The sequence below is a fragment of the Poecile atricapillus genome, chromosome W (assembly GCF_030490865.1).
Source record: "Poecile atricapillus isolate bPoeAtr1 chromosome W, bPoeAtr1.hap1, whole genome shotgun sequence".
Lineage (NCBI taxonomy): Eukaryota > Metazoa > Chordata > Aves > Passeriformes > Paridae > Poecile > Poecile atricapillus.
The window spans coordinates 52353130-52372786 of record NC_081288.1 but is presented as its reverse complement, the minus strand read 5'-3'; the positions used below and the strand labels follow the sequence as shown (position 1 = coordinate 52372786).

The 19657-nt window shown below is 42.3% G+C and overlaps 1 protein-coding gene across 2 annotated transcripts in view; it reads right to left on the bottom strand.

Moving 5' to 3' along the window:
• The window catches only part of LOC131592161 (suppressor of tumorigenicity 7 protein homolog), a 139673-nt gene that overhangs the window by 91808 nt on the left and 28208 nt on the right, over nucleotides 1–19657 (bottom strand). The window contains exon 1 of one of the 2 annotated variants that reach the window (XM_058863476.1): nucleotides 11737–12095. The exons of the other annotated variant lie outside the window; for it this stretch is intronic. Within the exon in view, the coding sequence (XP_058719459.1) occupies nucleotides 11737–11758 (22 nt within the window). The 5' untranslated portion in view covers nucleotides 11759–12095. Of the gene's footprint in view, nucleotides 1–11736; nucleotides 12096–19657 lie in introns of those variants that run through there. 2 annotated transcript variants of the gene reach the window in all.

Genomic DNA, 19657 nt, shown 5'->3' with positions numbered 1-19657 from the left:
ACATCCTCAAAAATTTAAGGCGGCTTTTCTCATCTTATGTTCTCAGAACTGTTGATGCCCTGCCACTATGGATCAAGAGAGACATCTCAAGGCCTTCCCACCAGCAAGGTGGTACCATCTAAGGTCAGGATGGCCCTATCCACAAGATGGGCAATTAACACTTCCTAGTACCCATTTTCTTGGCATCCTTCAAATATGTATGATTGGCTTTGCAGAAATACCACCAAAGGGCTGAGTGCACAGCAGCAAGATGAAAGAAAACAAAGCTATTTATTTGTTATGCTTAGAAACTGCAGTTCATCTTTGGCAGATGTGAACTTGAAACCCTTTACTAGAGGTCATTCCTGCTTGTTAAGAAACCTGAGAACACAGGAAACAAGGTGATATTTCATCTTGAATTTCTGAAAACTACAAGGAGTCTCATGAAAGGCATTATAAACAAAAACAATAAAACACATTGACATTTTTACTCTAATACTACTACATTTTTACTCTAATATTACTACTAGTAAATTGACCTGCCTGCACGCATGTTTTGATGCAGTATGTATATTCTTGTACAGTAGTTCATGTGCATTCTTATTTTACCTAAGAAATTTTACTTCAATTAACCTTAAACGCACACCCTGTTAACTCAGTCTAGTCCTAATTGAGAATCTGTAGGGTTTTTATGCCATCTTAATTAAACTTCTTTTAAAAAGTCACACTTTTATTTAAACCTAAGTTTAAATAAAGTTAAACTTAAAAAGTTAAATAAAGTTAAATAAAGTTAAAAATAAATTAAGTTAAACACATCCAGACAAACCTTGTAAGAGATAATGTACTATTTCTGAGAATAGAAATCACAGAAAAGATTGATCTCATGAATCATCCAAAGCTCTTAAGAACCCAGCACAAATATTTTCAACACTAATTAAGTACAATTTTCTCACTGCTCAAACCCACCTTGATATGCTGTCCCCAAAGGAAAGGTGACTGTCCTGGGTTGACACGTAAAACACAACCGCTGTTCTTGAATTTTTTTGCACATTAGCATCCTATTAGCTGGTGTGAAATCATTTGCAAAGATAAAACTTAAGTCCACGAAGGCTTTTTTTTACCTTGGACTCATTTATAAGGCCCTGGAAAAAGCAACTTTATGAAGAACAAAGGAAGTTGCCTCTACTTTTGCTCATAGCCATCTCTCTATTCTTCTTGCAAAGAATAAAAGCAAATGAAATGTTGGAAAATAAGGTGATTTTTATAATGTTTCAATTATTTCTCCACAGAATCATTTAGGTTAGAAAAGGCCTCCAAGATCACAGAGTCCAACCTTTGGCCAATCTCCACCTTGTCAACTAAACCATGGCACTAAGTGCCATGTCCAGACATTTCTTGAACCCCTCCAGGCATGGTGACTCCACTGTCTCCATAGGTAGCCCATTCCAATGCTTTCCATGAAGAAATTCTCCCTGATGTCCAATTTGAACCTCCCGTGGCCCAGCTTATGACCATTCCCTCTTATCCTGTCACTGCTTGCCTGAGAAGCTGACCCCCACCTAACCACACCTTCCTTTCAGGGAGTTGTAGAGAGTGATAAGGTCTTCCCTAAGCCTCCTTTTCTCCAGGTTAAAAAACTCCAGCTTCCTCAGTTGTTCCTGATATGAATTTTGCTCTCAACTTTCCACCAGTTTCATTGCCCTTCTCTGGACAACTCCTCAATGACTTTTTTGGAGTGGACCAGAACTGGACTTGAGGACACAAGTTGTGGCCTCACCATTGCCGAGTACAGAGGGACAAAGAGCGCACCTGTCATGTTCTTGCCCTATCATGATTATCTCATTCATCAATCTTTCATGGATTAATATTAGTCTTAGATTACTGTTTAGAAGTTTATTCTGATTAGATTTCATTCTGGCTATAATCACTAATAACTTTAGCTATTATTTGACTGGCTGTTCTAATTTTCTTCTTCAAAATTATCTAATCAGACCAATCCTGTGAGTTTGGATGCTAGAAAGCAAAAGAATAGCCCTGCCCTTGACAGACAACTGTGATTCAGTTTTAGAATTTAATTGTTGAAACAGCTGTGCAACTTTTCCTTTGAAAGGTATTTTCTGACTGAACGTCAGAAATAAAGACAGAACTAATGACCAGATTTTTAACCAATTAAAAAAAAAAACAACCAATCAACCAACCAAAAATCCCTAGAAAGCAACTGGCTACATGCAGCAGATGATTTTCAGAGATAAAATTCCAGTTTCTGAAAGCCAGCTCGGCAGTATGATCTTCCCTGACCTGCACATAAGGCAGCAAGCACCTAAGTCAGCTGCAATGCAGGCTTCCCCATGGCGTCTCTGATATGCCTCCACCGCTGCTGTGTCAGTGTGTCTGAAATGCTTCTGGAAATGAAAGCATAGTCCACTTTTGTATTTATGTAAACTTTTGGCATACCCATCTACAATAATAACAAGACTTACTGCCTGCCAGGGTACTGCACTCCCTGTCAAGAAGCAGGAAGACCACAGTTTCTCATCAGCAGTGTTATGCTATATAGTGAGACAGCTTCAAGATTTCCTTCACTGGTAAAAAAATGTTCTAATTTTGCTAAACTAGTCTGTTAAAAACAAGGCAGTTATAGTTTTAACTAACTACAGCTGTCAAAGTGAAATAAATAAGCAAATAAATAAATGTACACACATATTACATACATAAACAAAAACTGGCAGATTTTATTTTTTAACTCCTTTGTCCATAGTTAGATTGTACAATGACATAAAGACACTTCTTTCTTCCTTTGTAAACCAAACCAAATCAGGAGCACATACAAAGCCGTGGCCTAGGGGAGAATAACTGAAAATGCAGACACCCATATTTGCTGCCAGCCTGCAGACAGCAGCTGCTGCCTGCAGCGCCTCATTCGACAGTGACAGCGGCTGCACTGACGTTCCACATTAGAGAGTCAGATTGCTTTGTTCCCCCAGGGGAGCCTCTCTGTTTAAGGGGATACTATTAAGGATGGCAAGCCCAAACATAAGCCCTCTTTTTTGTCTTTTTTGTATAACTCTTTGTGAATATTTATCTGTATTTTACAGAAGAATTAATTGAATGTCACTATAGACGCACAAACAAGACATAACCTAACTAAATGCCAGGCACGTAGTTCACCAAACTGCTGCAGTACAGAGCACTGGTTTGAAATCTACAGCTTCATTAAATCTACAGCTTCATTCCTCTCTGACAGGCAGCCAAGCCCCACAGAGACTCTAAGTCATTAGCATATATGCAATGCTCCAGAGCAACCAAATGAATGTCCCTCTGCATCCAGACAGTCACTGTGATGCAATGGCCACAGCAGTGCCACCTCCCTGCTGTGGAGGTGTCACACAGCAAGGATCCCAGTTGTGAAAATAATCATACCTATAAAGGTACATTTAGAAAAAGTCCTGTGTAAAGGCCTTTGAATACCCATTCTCTGTGGGACCTCCCCTGCTGTGACAGACCACTAGTGCTTTCTCCTGAGCAGGCAACTTAACCTGTTATTCTAGCTGTTGTATCCCTGTGGGCTAGGGCAGCACCCCCTAGTCCCACTGTGATGTGGTAACTGCAAATGATATTAAAGATGATGTAGTGTGTCTTATTTAACACACCTGAGAAATCCTACATCCCACTGCTATCCCCTCACCCTATCAGAAATATCACATTCCAAAGCCTCAGAAAGACATCTCTAGCAGGTCAGCAGTTGCAGAGGAATCTGCTCCTGTTGGTACTAGCACAGAACTGCTCTTCTGTCCTGTGACCAAGGACACTGTATCCTCCTGTGTGATGTTCCTGCATCAGGCCTCTCACACTTGGGTGGATTCCTGGAGGAACTTCCACTCTTGATTGTGATGCTTCCAGTTCAGATCTTGATACTTTTTATCTGGCTGCTCACTTCCATCATTTGGAACTTTTCACCATCCAATCACACAGGCAGCCTGATTATCACCCTCTTTGCTCTGTACAGCTTATATGGAGCTATCACTGCAGACCATATAAGCAGCAGAGGATGCAGAGAATAGCCAGGCTGATACATGTTCCAGAGTCAGAGGAATGCTTTCTCTGGCTCACTTAACCCTTAGCAGACCTTTGCCTCCACCTACAGCCTATAAAACAGATGGACTGCCTGGCCTCATGTCCTTGTGGATGCCAAAGCACGTGGGATCTTCACACAAAATTTGCCATGTTTCTTTGCCAGCTAATCTGACATTTCTCAGCTACTGTATTCTCTTTGATAACCTAAACAGTCTGAGAGTATTTTATTAGCAGATGGTTTGAATGACTCATGATTACCTATCCCAATGAAAATACACTGGCACAATTTACTGTTGCCACTGCAACAGTCCTCGATACCTTACTAATGACAGCAATGAATGCAGCTGACAGGAAAAAAGGTTAGTGGTGCCAATGTTTTCCACATTCAGCTCCTTTAGTACATGTTAAATGTATCTTTTTAGCATCTTTCAGCATTCCTAATCGGGATGCTTTTCTTTTGTGACCAGCACTATTTTCATTGTGCTATGTCAGCTCAGAATCAGTGTGACTCTTGCTAGGTATCTGTAAACCAGTGATTTATGCAATTGAGGTTCTCCCTGAGATGGTATCTTCTTACAGAAGTTTTTCCTTCTCTTGTAGCAGAGGTATTACAAGTGGAGTCTGCTGCCATTTTCTGACCTCCCTGGAGCTGTAATAGGTGCCCTTCCTCTCAGAACTTGCTTTCTAGTGCTGTCCTCATCACAGAAGCCCTTACTTCATTGTAAAAAAGTGCAGTTAACACATGAAGTAAAAAAATATCTGGTCTCCTTTTTCTACTCCCATCCAGGAACTTTTAAAATATGCAGTTGAGAACATTTTCCTTTTGCTGCATTTGCACAACCACAACTCATCAACATCAAGACTGAGTCCTCTTAAAACTTGTTCGTGTACTACCATATGGGTACTTCCACACTCAAGAGAGTGCAGCAGGAAATCCAAATACACAACAGCTTTCCAAGACTAGTTCCCAGTGGTAATGTGAAAGCTAGCATTTGCTGGAGTGATGACATATATTAAATCATATCACCACTGCAAATTGCAAAATCACTGGGCTAATGAGTGGCACAGTAAACAGGAGAGGTTAAGTGAGATGGATAATCTTTCCACTGACCATCTTCAAAATCTCCTCATGGCTTTTTAGGCTACAGACCTTTTGAGTACAAGGCACTTTCTTCTAGAGCTCATTCTTACTCTCTCTCATCCTTCTTCCCTGCTCATACAAACCTTTAAAAGAGCTACCTAAAGGCTATACAAGTGTGGAAAACCCCCAGTATAGCTGTGTATATATATATATATATATATATATATATATTTTCTCTGACAAACTCACCAACTTTGTGTCATTTTCTCCTTAGACTCCTGCTCTAGGCTGAAACATGATCAAGTACGTTTTAAGGGTCTGCTCAACATCTCTCAAAGCATGCACAGAAGAAGACCTTCCCAGCCACTCTGTTTCTCAAAGGAGGTCCAAAATATCATAATTTAATTTTGTATCACTGCCATGTAGTTTCACAAGAATTTCCCTTCTCCTGTACTTATCAAAACACCTCAAGATACCATTTTCAAATGAAATTTTTGAGAGCCCTAAGAAGTTCTAAAATACTTTCCATCTAGTTCTGGGAAGCAATGTCACATTTCTTGGTCTAGGCAGAATATGGGTTCTCTTCCACTCCCAGATTCTAGGCATCTTATATTGATGTCTAAGTTCACCTTGACCAAACACACCAAAGTCAGACAATTCTTCACTGAGCTCCACCAGACTGTGGGAAGCAAGTGCTTCTCTCTGTAGTTGTCCAGCTTGTTTGTTTAATATAGCATCTTATCCTTTTCAATAGGGAACATATTGTCATTTTTAAGATCCTTTAATTTCATATTATACACAGTCATCTTCATATACAAGGGTCTAAACAATGATGTCATATCAAAGTGATTTTCTCCACAAGGGAAAGAAATCCATTATCAAGAAAATTTGGAATACTCTGTCTCTGTATTGCACATGCTCTTCTCATAGCACTTCACAGCCCTTTTCCTGGTGCTTCAGTGATCAAGCAGGGCATTTTAGCTCAGATGAAAAGAGATGGCTTAGATTCTTCTGTGAACAAAATTTTTTGTTAGGCATACCCATTAATTATCCCCAAATTACATGGAACACTACTGCTTCTTACCCCAGCCCAAATAATATGACAGAGTCTTCACTGCATGTACTGCTCTTCCTATCTGGGTCACACAGCCCAAAGGGACTCTAATAATCTTTCAGGCGTCCTTGGTCATAAAGATCTTTCCCTATTTCTGGTTCTGTAAATTACCCTGGTCAAAGCTGAAGCTTGGTTTGATCTCACACCATTTTGCAAGCATGCAGATTGATTGAGCTCATCTCTATCACTGGCTCTAGCTTGGAGATTGGTCCTGCTTTGAGGGAGGTGTTGGTCCCTTCATATCTCAACTATTCTATGATTTTTGTTTGAAATCTGAAAGACCTTTTGTCATCTTTGATCAATCGCAGACTTCTCCACTAATTATAGCTCATGCTTTTAGCTAATGGCAAGGACCAAAAATATCACAAGCTGAAGAAAAGCTGGTCAAATTCCCTTCATGTATCTTCAGATTTCTTCCTCATTCCAGAAACTGTGTGGACACAGCTACCTGAGAAATTATCACTGTATTCAGTAACTTTACATCAGATCCTTGCAACTTCTAAGCTGATGAGATAGGAAAGGTGATCCAGGGCTGCAAGAGACAAACCACCAAAGACCGTCAAATTCACGAGTCATATCCAGCCTGTGAGATGTCTCAGCTCACTTTTTGTTTTTGGAGAAAAAAAGGCCAAGGTGCACTTAAACTCTCAGGACAGCTGCCTGCTTGTGAACAGCTCAACACAGGTTCAACAATTCACAAGTTCAAATTGCCATTGGTGCTGCCTGAGTAGCAGGCGTGGGCTTCAAGCCCCTGTCCTCCTGAGCATGCAGTCAAGCCTTTGGCAACCGTATCTCAGGCACCTAACAAAAGTGTTTAAAACAAAGGAGTTTAGAGAACCCTCTCTTATCTCAGGTTTCTATTTTTAAAAAATGCATTCATTTAGAAAGTAACACTACTAGCTTGCAATCAATCCTCAAGATCGACCTCAAGATGTAAGAGTGATGTAAGGCTACATTTTCTCTCCAAGTATCTTAAAGTTTCACTGATGAATTTGTGAAGTTATTAGAGCTCCTGTAACCTCAACCCCTTTCATAATCCAGGTTTATTCTGGCATTTGACAGTGGTATAGCTAAGCCTTTGACCTGGTTCTGCAATATTTTCAACAGCCCTGACTCAATGGGGTGCAATAGGAACTTCAGCAGCTACATATATTGGTTTAAAGTTGCAATTTCTGGTATTTTCTGTAACCTCTCTTTGGCATACTGTTGCCTGAGAAACCAACATCATTGAGGAATTGCCACTGTAGTTAACTGCTCTCAGCCTTTTAGGATGGGAGTGGGCTAGTTATGTCCAAAAAAAGGAGCATTTTGGTCATCTGCTGGCTCAGTGGAGCTCAGTCTCACCAAGGCTGTTATCCCACCAGAATTTCAACAGTCATGCCTCACCCTTCTTTGTGCCACTGCTCATCTAACCACCCCATGAAGAAGCCGGGAGAGCCAACGTTCAAAACCAACTCCCTGCAGGAGTGGTCAGGTCTTGGTTGGTTCTCCCACAGCTGGGATGAGTTAACGGTGCTGGGAACAGAGGAGGCAGGCACATCACCCAGGACAGTGTGATCAGATTGTCCTTCATCTCCATGTTTGATGCCAAGATCTCCCATTTCTCTACTGCTTTTACAAGAGTTTACAAGACTACTTCTCTGATGCCATAAGATCATGTAACCTTTCCCATTTGTTGCATTTTGGCTGGAAGATAGTTTGGGGACAAAAGTGTCTAGGAACAAAAGCACTTCCTGAACAGACAGAGCAGAAGACAGTATAGTGAGCCTGGTACAAGCACAGAAGCTTTTCCTGGCACATTTAAGCGAGCAAGGTTTCCCAATCCCCACAACAGTCCTCAGCCTTCCCACAGAGAGCAGCCTTCTGGCATTAACCTTGCAGCAGAGGAACGCTCCACTTGCCCTTTGGGTTTGTATTTCTCTGGCCCTTTGGTCAGGTCTCCTCTGTTTCAGAATCCTTCTGCTTTCCAGAGTGCAGCTGCTGATCTACCAGACAGGGACCACCATGAGCATCTCCCAAACAGCCCATGCTGGAAGAGCATTTCCCAGACTACCACCCTACAACAGTTTAGTACTGCTGCTAGGTTAAAAAGCCCCAGCATGAAGAAATGCAGCAGTGCTGAGAACATCACCTGGGACTTTGACAGCACACATCTGGAGCTTTGTAACAGCACTGGGGAAGCACCATGGACATACATGTGTGATTCCCTTCCTCACAGCTTCCTACTGAGTTTCTCTGGGTAACTGAAGCACACATGGTGCATATTCTCAGACATGCATGAAATGGCTATCTGAGCCTCTTTAGTTGCTTTACAGGCTCTAAACTGCATCCTGTCCCGTTCCTTACCAATGCAGTCAGATGTGGTGGGGCTGCATTTCCCTGACCTCTCCCAGCCCCACCGGCTGTGGCTGCTCTCACAGTTCAGTTTAATTTGTGCCTCTGTTGTCTCTCCTAGAGGCCTGCAACTGCCAGTATTCTTAATTAGACAAGGGATGCTTGCTGGTTATTTCTGCTAGGCTCTTCTGCCTGAGATGAAGGTGTTCTATTTGTGGGGACCACTTCACCATTTGTTCAGAGGTCCACCACTTCTCTGCTTTGGTGCAGCCCTACACCATTTCACCTTAAAAAAGACTTAATTCTCAATTTTTATCAAACCAGAGTACCTCTTACAGAATGTGAAACTATTATGGTGAGCAGACAAGTCTTTCAGGTCAGCAGGAATGGTGGCATGGGATGGAAAGCTGCCCCCCATGCACACAGCCCCTCACACCCCCTGGCAGTGTGTCTAACAGTGGATCAGCACAAAAGCACTGAAGATGAAGTGTCTCTGGCACATATGTTTCCTGTGATGATCACAGAAAGGACCAATGGGAAATACTGACCACAACCCAATGGCAATTACCCCACCCTCCCACAGTGCCCTTGCACGGACACTTCTAGGGGATTTTTGCTTTACACGTATTTGCACACACCTTGCTCATCATGCACTGGGAGTGTCAGCAGCTGTTTGTGCATTGCCTGCTGCCTTATCCCCCTTTATGAGCTATTGTCACCAGCTGCTTTTCTTTCCCTGCATTCAGGAGGTGATAAGCCTGCTCCTACAAAGACTCTCAGACTATCTTTTACTGCCCTTCTAACTGCTGCTAAAAGCAAAAAGAATAAAACAGGGTTGCCAAAGAAGAGTTGTTTTGACATTTGAAATATTTTGATACTGAGAGAGACTAAAGGTTCTGAACCAGTATTTGCTTCTAACCATTTTTCTTGGCTTTCTGATCAGAGCAGAGAGAAAAAAAATCCTAAATGCTAAGTGTAAACAGCAGGATTAAAAAAACTGTAATCTGCTCATTTCATGCTTTTTGGACAGCAACAGCAGCAATGGCTTTTGTTATATTTCCAACGTCCAAATAATGTTGACTCTTTTTTATTTTGTCCTGTTTGATGTTCTAGCCAGACAGAAACATTAACAATTAGTAGCACTATTATCATTTGACAGCCTGGAAATATGAAGAAGACAGGAGGGGAGGAACCTCTTAGCATTTTGACTGAAGTAATTTTGATTCTTTCTCTGAAAGCAAAGCCGCTGTTCCTCCGGCAGTGCTGTGGGCAGGGCTGGTTACAGGAGCACTGCCCTGCACAGGCAGGTGAGCGGGGCAGCACCAGTGACCCCACTCTCCCCCCGCCTGCCAGCACCTGGCAGCAGCAGGCAATGGGACAGCCTGTCCAGCCTGAACAGGAACTCTTGGGTTGGAGGTTCAGGCCTGAGCAGAGGCACAGGGGAGATGGCCACCACACTGTATTGCTTGTCATCTGGCCAGAGAGTTCAGGCAGACTGACCAAAGCCTCTGCTTGAATTGATGGCAATGAGACATGTTCTGCTTAATCCCATTTTTAAATGCAATAAATGTTTCTAGACCCTTCTGGGAAACTGGTAGTGGCTGTTATGGAAGCTCCCATTGCCCTTTTCTAAATTGTGGGAACCATGGAAACAAAAGCAGCCACAGCTGCTGGTGCATAACCCCTGTGACTTTAGCCAAAGCACCTTGTAAACCAAGAAAGGACCACAAAAATGAACAAGACTGAACAATCTGAGCACATTTCTGCAAGAGGGCAGGTAGGGAACAGATTTTATCTCAAAGCCTGTTCTCGTGCATTTTGCAGAAGCAGAGCTCATGGACACAGACGCTGGGGCTCACAGATCTGTCAGGGTGAAATAGATGCAGCTACAACATTTGGCATCTCTGTTCATGCTCTGATGACCCAGAGCTGCAGACATGTTTACAACTGTGCATGAAAAATGCGTCCCTAAACAAAAGAAATCTAAAAGCAAATTTTGTTTTTATGCTGCTTGACCTTGACTGGGTATTGTGGCAGAGGAGGCGGGAGCTGCCAGAGCCTGGCCACAGGACTAATTAACCCTTTGGGAGCGAGGGGTTCTATGGCCAGGAAGGCATAACTGTGATGTATCCCAATACTCTTATCACTTCCTAGGAAGAGATGAGATGCAGAACAGGTCCCAGCCCACAAGTGTGGAGACATTACACCATGCTGGAGGTGACAATGCTCTCCAAAAGCCATTGCTTCATATCCAAATGAGAACGGTTTTCAACACACAGTATTGTTTTGTGCACAAAATACAGCATGAACCAACTGTTTTCTATTTTTCGGTCACCTGATAATCACTGGATCAGACTGGTCTCCACACAGCCACACTGTCACCAGCAACATTATTTATACATAAACCCCCAGCCTTCCTCCGCAGCCAGATTTGCCAGGCAGGTAATTGTTGTTCCCATTGAAGCAAAACTGGCTTGCTTTCAATGACATGCATCTGCACTGCTATTGTACAGCAGACTGCCTCAGTTAAGATTTTCCAGCACAAAGATGAGGAACGAAAAAAAAATTATCCTTTTATTTTGCATTTTTCACCTCATATTTAGAATTCCACCTAATTTAATTGCGGATTCTGCAGTCATGGGGCGGGGGGGGAGGGGATTGCAGAGAAGCCTCCTTTTTCCCAGAAACAAAAATGAAGTAAATGAGATAGACATGAGACAGCAGTCCTTTCCTGCTGGTTAAATCACTTTCCCCCAGCTCTTGCCCATCTAATACTGCAGCATTCTCAGTCCCCAAATGCACCATCTGAGTAGTGCATTCATTAGAGTCTTTGCAACTCCTGATCACTGACAGATGCGATCTTATCAAGTGACACATTCAAGCAAAACTGCCTTTTCCCCCCAGTCTTCCAGTGGCCTGAATTCAGCAGCGCTGACAGCCCTACGCTGCCTTGCTGCTTGCATCGAGGATGCACCCGCAGTTGGAGGTAGATGCTTCCCCTCCAGCATCTTTAATCCCTTCATAAACATGCAAGGACCACAGCTTTTAGCCAACGACCTACGGCAGAGGCAATGCAAGTGCGGCGGGTACAGCAAGGATATAACAAGCCCTGCTCTCAACAGAAAAAGGATGTAAATGGGATGCATTTACTTACATGACGATTCAGTGCCAAACATGGCTCGCCCCAGATGCTGCTGTTTCAAAAAGGAGAGAAGAAAAAAAGAGTGGAAGACAGAAGGAGCGTATGAGAGAAGGGATGAGACTGCTACACAGCAGGGGTCATGAAGCCAGACAATGCAGTCCAGGCTATCCAAGCTGCCAGATTCTCCTCCTCTCCTCAACACCGCAGACAGCTTTTCCTTGCAACCGCAGTGAAGGTCCTTCTTCAGGAAGCAAAAAGCAGGAGCTCCTGTTTTAAATCCGAATGCTAAGGGCAGGCCGGCGTCCTTTCAGCGCTGCCGGCAGGCAGGAGAGGTAGCAGGCAGCAGATACTGCAATCGGCAGCCCCTGCCCGCCCTAAGACAATAGCGGAGCTCAGGCACACACGGGATGACGTCAGGACACTGCAAAGACTGACTGCTGCTAACACAGAGCCTCGGAGGGGGCTTGGACACGGCACAGCCATTCAGATGGGAATTCCTTTGTCACAAAAAGCACAGGACAAAGAGCCAGACATCTATGTCCCTCTGTGATGCTAAAGCTCCCGCCCGAGACTGTAAAGCTAGCAGGAAAATATCTGTCTTGAATTCATGCTCCTTTTCTCAGCTGCACAAAAAGCAAAGTGTCTCTGTGCAAACAAAATAAATTTCAGGGACAAATATCCCAGTATATACCACTTATAGCGTTCTCAGTAAAGAATAACCCCAAATTTCCATCACTAACTCTATTATTTTTCTTTCAAAGAAATACTAAACTCCTGGGCCAGTCTACACTCCATACCTAATCTTCACATCAAAGTGTTAGCCAGCTATCTCATTTACTTAATTCCATTGTCAGAACACACCGTAACAATGCTCTAACCACAATAAATGAGTCACACATCTAAATAAAAATAAAAACCCCAAAGCACACTGAATTCAATGATAAAAAAGCATCCTAGCAACCAAAGAAATATTGTCCCTAATTTTTCTTTATTCTTCAAAACCAACTAGATCTAATGTGCATCTGCAAGTGCGATTTTCAGTGCACTGAGACTATTTTTTTTCCTGACATTTAGTAATTGAAAAATGTTCAAACATAGAAACAAAGCCCTAATCTTGCTCCTTCAGTCCTCTCACAGACAAAAGAAATCGCCTGTCTCATGCTGGTGAGAGCAGCCAAGCAGCAAGCCGATGGCTGGAGGCTACCAGACATTAAGGCCATCCATAGAATGGCTGTCCAGAGGGGACAAAACCAAGAAAAGTTTCTGGGAAGTCTCACTGAACATGTACATGCAGTTCCCAAGATGTCAGACACTGAAAAGTACTGCTGGTGGATGAGGAGAAAGGAGATAGGTGCAGGTCCATTAAGGGAAGCACTCAGAGGCAAGCAACCATTCCTCCTCCTTTTCTCAGTTTTTGTGGGTTAACCATTCCCAAACACTCCTGCTGCTCTGCAGGGGGGTTTGTGCTGTTTGCAGAATAGCCAAAGCCACCATGAGCAGCAGGCCTGTAAAACAAGTACTACTGAAGGCTGGCAGCCACCTGAGGAGCTCAGCATGCTGAAACCATAGGGAACCGGGGAGGTGCTGGCTGGGACCACTGCACCCTGAAGGACAGACTGGAAAGCAACATATAGGGCTCAGAGCCACAGCAGGTCACTGCCAGGCCAGTCCCTCTGGTCCTGGGGATGGGGAATATGGTCCCAAGCTCACAGAGTGTGTATGCCCACAGACGTCCTTATGCACCCTGCACAGCCCTGTGCTGCGAGACAGGAAAGAGTGCAAGAGGCTGTACAGAGCTTGATCTTGTGCTTCCCACAGCAGGGGGGGCACCTACAAGGCACACCAAGCTACTCTCCTGGTAACGTGCTGGCACAAAATGCTTTTCAGCCATTTCCCTGCTTTCCATTCCACACATTGAACAGTGACTTTGTGTTCTGCACACACCATAAGAATAGTTAGGGCCACCAAGCTCATGGCCACATTTACCTGTATTTCATTGCTGGAAGAAAGTCATGAGTGAGGCCGTATCTTGTGGTGAGACGTCTCACAACACACTTTCTAAGCAGATTTTAGTCTCTGTCAGCAGACAGGACATCAGTGCTCATAATCATAGTGACTCAAATCAACCCACAGACATCTTAAATTAACCAGATGTCCTCAAATCTGTACTTAAGCACCTGAATTATTAGCCTGGCTTGTTCAATTGTCATGATTATTTGCAATCACATGCACAGATGCACAACAGCATGAAGCCATGTCCGAACTGGTTTTGACCGTGACAGTGGCACAAATTCTCTCACAAGGTTTTGCTGTTCCCAGAACTGAATTAGTTATTTTGACTATTTAGAGCAGTGAACACCTCCTTCAGTCAAAACAGGTTGATAAGAAGCTTCAGTGCATCAAACAAACTAAACTCTGGCTGGACTTTCTAGCAACTGAGGCAAGTTCACAGAAGAAATGTGTCTATTATGTATCTGTAAGCCTCCAAGCATCTTTAAAAACAGGTCTCTGGAACAAAATCCCAAGTGCACTCATGCAATGGCTGAAGAATAAGTTCTGCTCTGATGAGCAGATCTGACCTTCCCACAGCATTGTTTCCAAGGAAGAGACAAAACCTCAGGGCATTTCCAACAACATCCTTTAAGGTGTCACAGAGCCCAGGCCCTCTGCCAAGTTCTCATTACACTGACGCATATAGGTAGTTGAAAAGTCCAAACAAACCATGCAGTATCTCTGGAAGGATTTCATAATAATTTATTTTGTTAGTTTTAGGCTTGGCAGGTCAGTACGTTGCCTTGTGGGAAAGGTGACCCACTAAAAGCCACTGAAGGACTTTCTCTGAAATTATTTCAAATTTACCTAATACATTTTGTCAAATGACCTTGAGAAAGTGTTAAAATGTGTTTCTGACCTACTGCTCTTTTAAGACCATAACCTTTCAGTTTGCTAGCAGAATTATGGATTTCTGTTTCCAATGCTGAATGTTGCTATTGGTCTATTCTACAAAGAAGGGTCAACAAAAGGATTTTCTTTCTTATGCAGCAGTGAAGATAATGTGTACAGAAAAGGTCAAAGGAAATCTTCAGCCAGCATTGCTGTGATTTGCTTACAATGTGCACAAGACATTGCTCAAGTATTAGATTAATTTACAATGTACTTCCATACATTCTGCTATAAATCAGCATGAAATATTTAAATCAGCAAAAAGTTGTCTCCTGTACATTTGCATTTTCCAGAGAAAGGGATATGCTTCTCAATCACTGCTGCTCTTGGAGCAGATATTCTTTATTCCTTACTTTATCAGTGTAGAAAAATAATACTCCTATTTTACTTTGTTTTGTAAGGACACATGTGTCTAAGCCCTAAAGCATAGTTTCAGTTTTAATAACGAAGCTGGATAATGAAATGTTGAAATTTTTATACTGATGTAAATTTCTGCTTTAGAGTAATTTCTCTCTATAAAAACAGTGCAAGCAGGAAATCTGAGCTACCAACAGAGGCAGCTTTGTACACGTGCCTTATGCTGATCCATTAAAGCATAAATCTTTATTCTCTCTTGTCACTAGAAAAAACATTTCATTTTGCATTTAACCTCCTTTTCCACAGGAAGTTCCTCTGGAAGCAGGATATCAGTCCACCTGTGATGTTCTCCTGTCCTACTGCCCTGAGCAGCAAGGGAATTCTCATCTGTGTCCTCCCCAGGGCAAGGGAACAGGTCCCACACCTTCAAGTCTCTAGACAGGAAGTACAGGATAATCTCAATAAGCCTCAAAGGTAGGTAAGAATTTTTATTAGTTAAATTTGCCTTTCCTTACCAAGGTCCCCTGTTCTGTAAGCTTTTTCATGCCTGAAAACTGATTTTTTTTTTTAAGACATTGAAAAACTTAATCCATTTAATGTGCTGTGGGAAACCTCTGAGTGACTACAATGAGTTGAGACCATTCTGTAACCTCCAAAAGGAATTGTTTTTGCCAGTAGTAATGTTAGCTAGCTCCCTCCTAAAAAATGCAGTGAGACCCCCAGCAACCCACATTGTGACAGTCTCCAGCTTCTGTAGGTATTGTCAGTTCTGGCAACAGCTGCCACACTGATTATTGATTAACACGGTACCCACAAAATACTGCAAGGTGGTTTCTTATGCTCCAGAAAAAAATTAAATCCAACAGCAGCATGTATTACAGAACTGCAGCTCCTTGGCTTTATGCTTTGCTCAACTTTGCTGACCCTAATAATCTTTAACAAACATCTTTGGTGAAAAAGTTGACATCATGATTACACCAATGTAATCCAGTGTGGTGCAACAACTTCAGCTTCTCATCTCACAGGGGCATGTATTTAAGGTACAAACAACCCCCCAAGCAACCAAAACAAATACCCTGCACTGATGCTGTACCATCAGTACCCCAGTGCAAAGGTGTTTTCCAGTACCTCCATCACTAAATGAAGCCAGTGTCTCAGAAATGGTAATTTTGGAGCTGCGGCAACAGGGAGAGGGACCATGGCCAGCTGGGATGGAGGACAGCCCTGACAAGCCCTTCCCAGCAGCAAAGCTGGCAGCAGGGCACAGGTCCAGTGGGGTCTGCCAGCTTGGACTACAGAGCATTCAGAGCCAAATGGAGCCAAGAAAGGTATGTTCCACTGGAATGAAATCTCTCAAGTGCTACATCTGTGCAAATGCCAGCAAGTTTCCACAGGGAGCTGTGCTGGACAACCAGGAGCAGCTCAGGGAGTAAGGAAGGCTGACACAGGACCACACCAGGCAGCTGAGACAGGGAGAGACAAAGGGATTGGCTAGCCAGACAGTGGAAAATATCTTTGAACATCTGAACTGTCTGAAGTCCTTGGTGTTCTCCTCATAGCCTGGTCTTATCACATTTTGTTTGAGGTTTTCCACCCGCATTCTCTCTTTGCAACATACCGTTCCCTTGTTATGTTGGCACAGAAAGGAAGGAGACTGCTGGCAGGAAAGAAGTTAAGATGTTTGTCCTGTTCAACATAGACAAAGGATTTTATACCAGACTGATTCACAGACTGCAGGGATGTTTTTCTCTTAGTTGTTCTTGTGCTGATTTTTAAAATATTTCTGTGCAGTCCATATTGCATTACTGAACCCCTTTTCACGTAAAAATTCTTTTTCTTCACAATTTTTAAGCAATTAATGCCTAGAAAAATTTGGCTTTCTGAGTGAACATATGCATGCATACACACACAAATAACACGACAGACTGAAGAACAAGTAGTTTTTGTCACCAAAAATATTTTTATGTCTGCATTGGTCCTTACCTGAGAGATGAAGGTCAAAAGAGAGAATGCTTTTCAAAAAAGAGATACAATGAACCATAATAATCAATTATTACGTTACTGTCATGCCTTTCAACATCTCTTTTAGTGAAGATCTTCACCTCACCACAGCTCTGTACATGATTACTGCAAGCCATTCACCAGGGGCAGCCAGAGGCAGCACCCAGTAGATGCTCAGCCATTAAAAGAGTAATCTCTCCCAAGCCACCCAGCCATCGAGGCACATCTAATGGACAGAAAGTTCCAGTATTTATGAAATGGTAGAGTATTACACACAGAAAACTGTATGGAAAGAATATAAGAATATTCATATATATACATTTATGCATATAAGAAAGAAAAAAAACAAAATCTATGAGCCGAGCTTAAGCACCTAAATCTAGAGTACAACTGAGATTGTGGGTCATGGGCAGGTGTCTACCTGGATTTCTTTGCATATCTGGCACCTAGTATCAGGGAGTAACTGAACAGAATGGTATTCCCATTCCCTGCAGCAGAGGATACAGAATGAATTGCCACATTTCAACAAGTTCCCTTACATCATTCAGTGTGAGACTGGCAAAAAAGGCTAAAATCATTTTGTAAATGGCAGAGTACAGTTCACCTTTTGTATAATATTGTCAAGAGATTAGGATGGTGATTCTCATCTTTTTTTTTTGTTTGTTTGGTTGGTTTGATTTTCAGTTTGGTTAGTTTCCTTTTAAACACAGAACTGTTAACCCATAAATATCTAAGACAGTTACCAACACAGTGTGACAATCTACTCCCAGTGTGCAAATGACGTATCAAACCCAAATGAAATATGCTATTTTTTCAGTAACATCAAACCTCATGGCTCTTCAGAGCATGTTAATGTCTTGTTAAATTCTGAGAGTAGTTTATTGTCCCAAATGCATGCAACTGTGTGATGAAATGGGGCTGCTACTGCATCTGACAAATGTTCCAGCAGAACACACTACCTTCCAGTATGATCCAAAGAGAACTTAGAAACAAAGGAAGCAAATAAATCTTCAGTATTATTTGTTAAATTAATTTAAATCACCAGTTATTTAGATAGCTTTCTATAAGAATATAATATTAGAAGAAAAGCAAGGTGTTTATTTTCTGCACTGAGGGGAATACTTGAAATATTTTGGTGGGTTTTTTGGTTTTGTTTGTTTTGTTTTGTTTTTGATCCTGATTTCAGGTCATTTCCAAGGATCTATGCCACAGGTCTGCTCATGAGGTAGACATGAAAGTTTCTAATGTCAGAGCAAACAGAGGTGGATAACAAATTTTAAAAAAGGATTATAAACAAACTGTCATGATTTTTATGTGACTCTGAGGGATCAAAAATTAGGATTAAGGCCAACTTATAATAAATCACTTGCAAACTGGCATCAGAGGGAACATGTGTGCCCCACATAAACACAAATATCCAATTTATAGGTATAAAAATGAGTCAGAGCGACTTAGAAAAGTAACAAGTATTGTCAACATTGCATTAAAATCTGCATTAATAATGTCTGATCTAATGTAAAATCTTCATGTCATGCAGAATGTTTGATTGAGAGAGGAAGATCAAATTTAGATTACTTCTCAGCCTGAGTAAGCACAGTGTGAACATTTAATCCGACATTATAAATAGCCATGATTTCACCATAAATGCAGGAAAAATGATGGACTTCTAAGCCTACAAGGGAATACCCACGAAACAAGGTAATCACGTCCCTGCTGGATGGGTGAGTGCTGTGTTAAGCATATTTCCTAGCAGATATAAAGGAATCCATAATAGAGCCATGGGAAAAAACTCAGTTGTGAGTTTTATTTCTGTTTTCCTATATGGATACTCCTGTGCATAACAGTGAATGAGCTGATACTGCAGCCATAAATATAACACAATTGCAGAGTCAGTAGGGAAACCAAGTCCACTGGAAGCTGTTTGACTAGCTGCACTGCACATTTAAGGATTTCAGTTTTCCCACGATGCAGCATTTTGGTGGTGTCTCACCCCCTCACTCCAGAGGTTCCACTCTACTTCCATTCAGTGCCACCCCCAGACTGGAGATCTAAAATACTTTTCTCAGAATAAAAAAAGATTAACGACAAAACTAATAAATGCTTGGATAACTTGATTATCATAGCTTTTCTTGACAAAGACTTGGTTCCTTGAGTCAGCAAAGCAACCAAAGCAAGAGGCCCTCCTGATCCTGCACTGTGATCGGTGTGAGGTTGCAGCAGCACTGAGGTCCATCCATCAGGCTCCGACTGCAGGCTCACCAAGCAGCACAGCACCCTCCTCTGCTGAACACCCAACAACAGAATAAACCCCTCCTGGAAAAGCAACATTCTACAAGTTATAAGAAGACTTATGTAGGTAGGTGCTAGCCTGAGGAACAAATGTATGGTGAAGAGGAAGCCCCAGCAATGCACTTAAGTGTTGTATCTCTGGCTGTTAGGAGAAGAAGGCTCTTGAACTGAACAGACATCCCGGAAAAGCTCTCCTGAACAAAGCACTAGACAAAATGTTAGGCTTTTAGTCATGGTATTAGAAACCTTATGAAGACAATTAGAGGAAAATTAGATGGAAAGGGTGGTGAATTGTACCAGCAGCCTCCTCACCTGGCGCAAAGGAAAAATGCACAGACTGCCG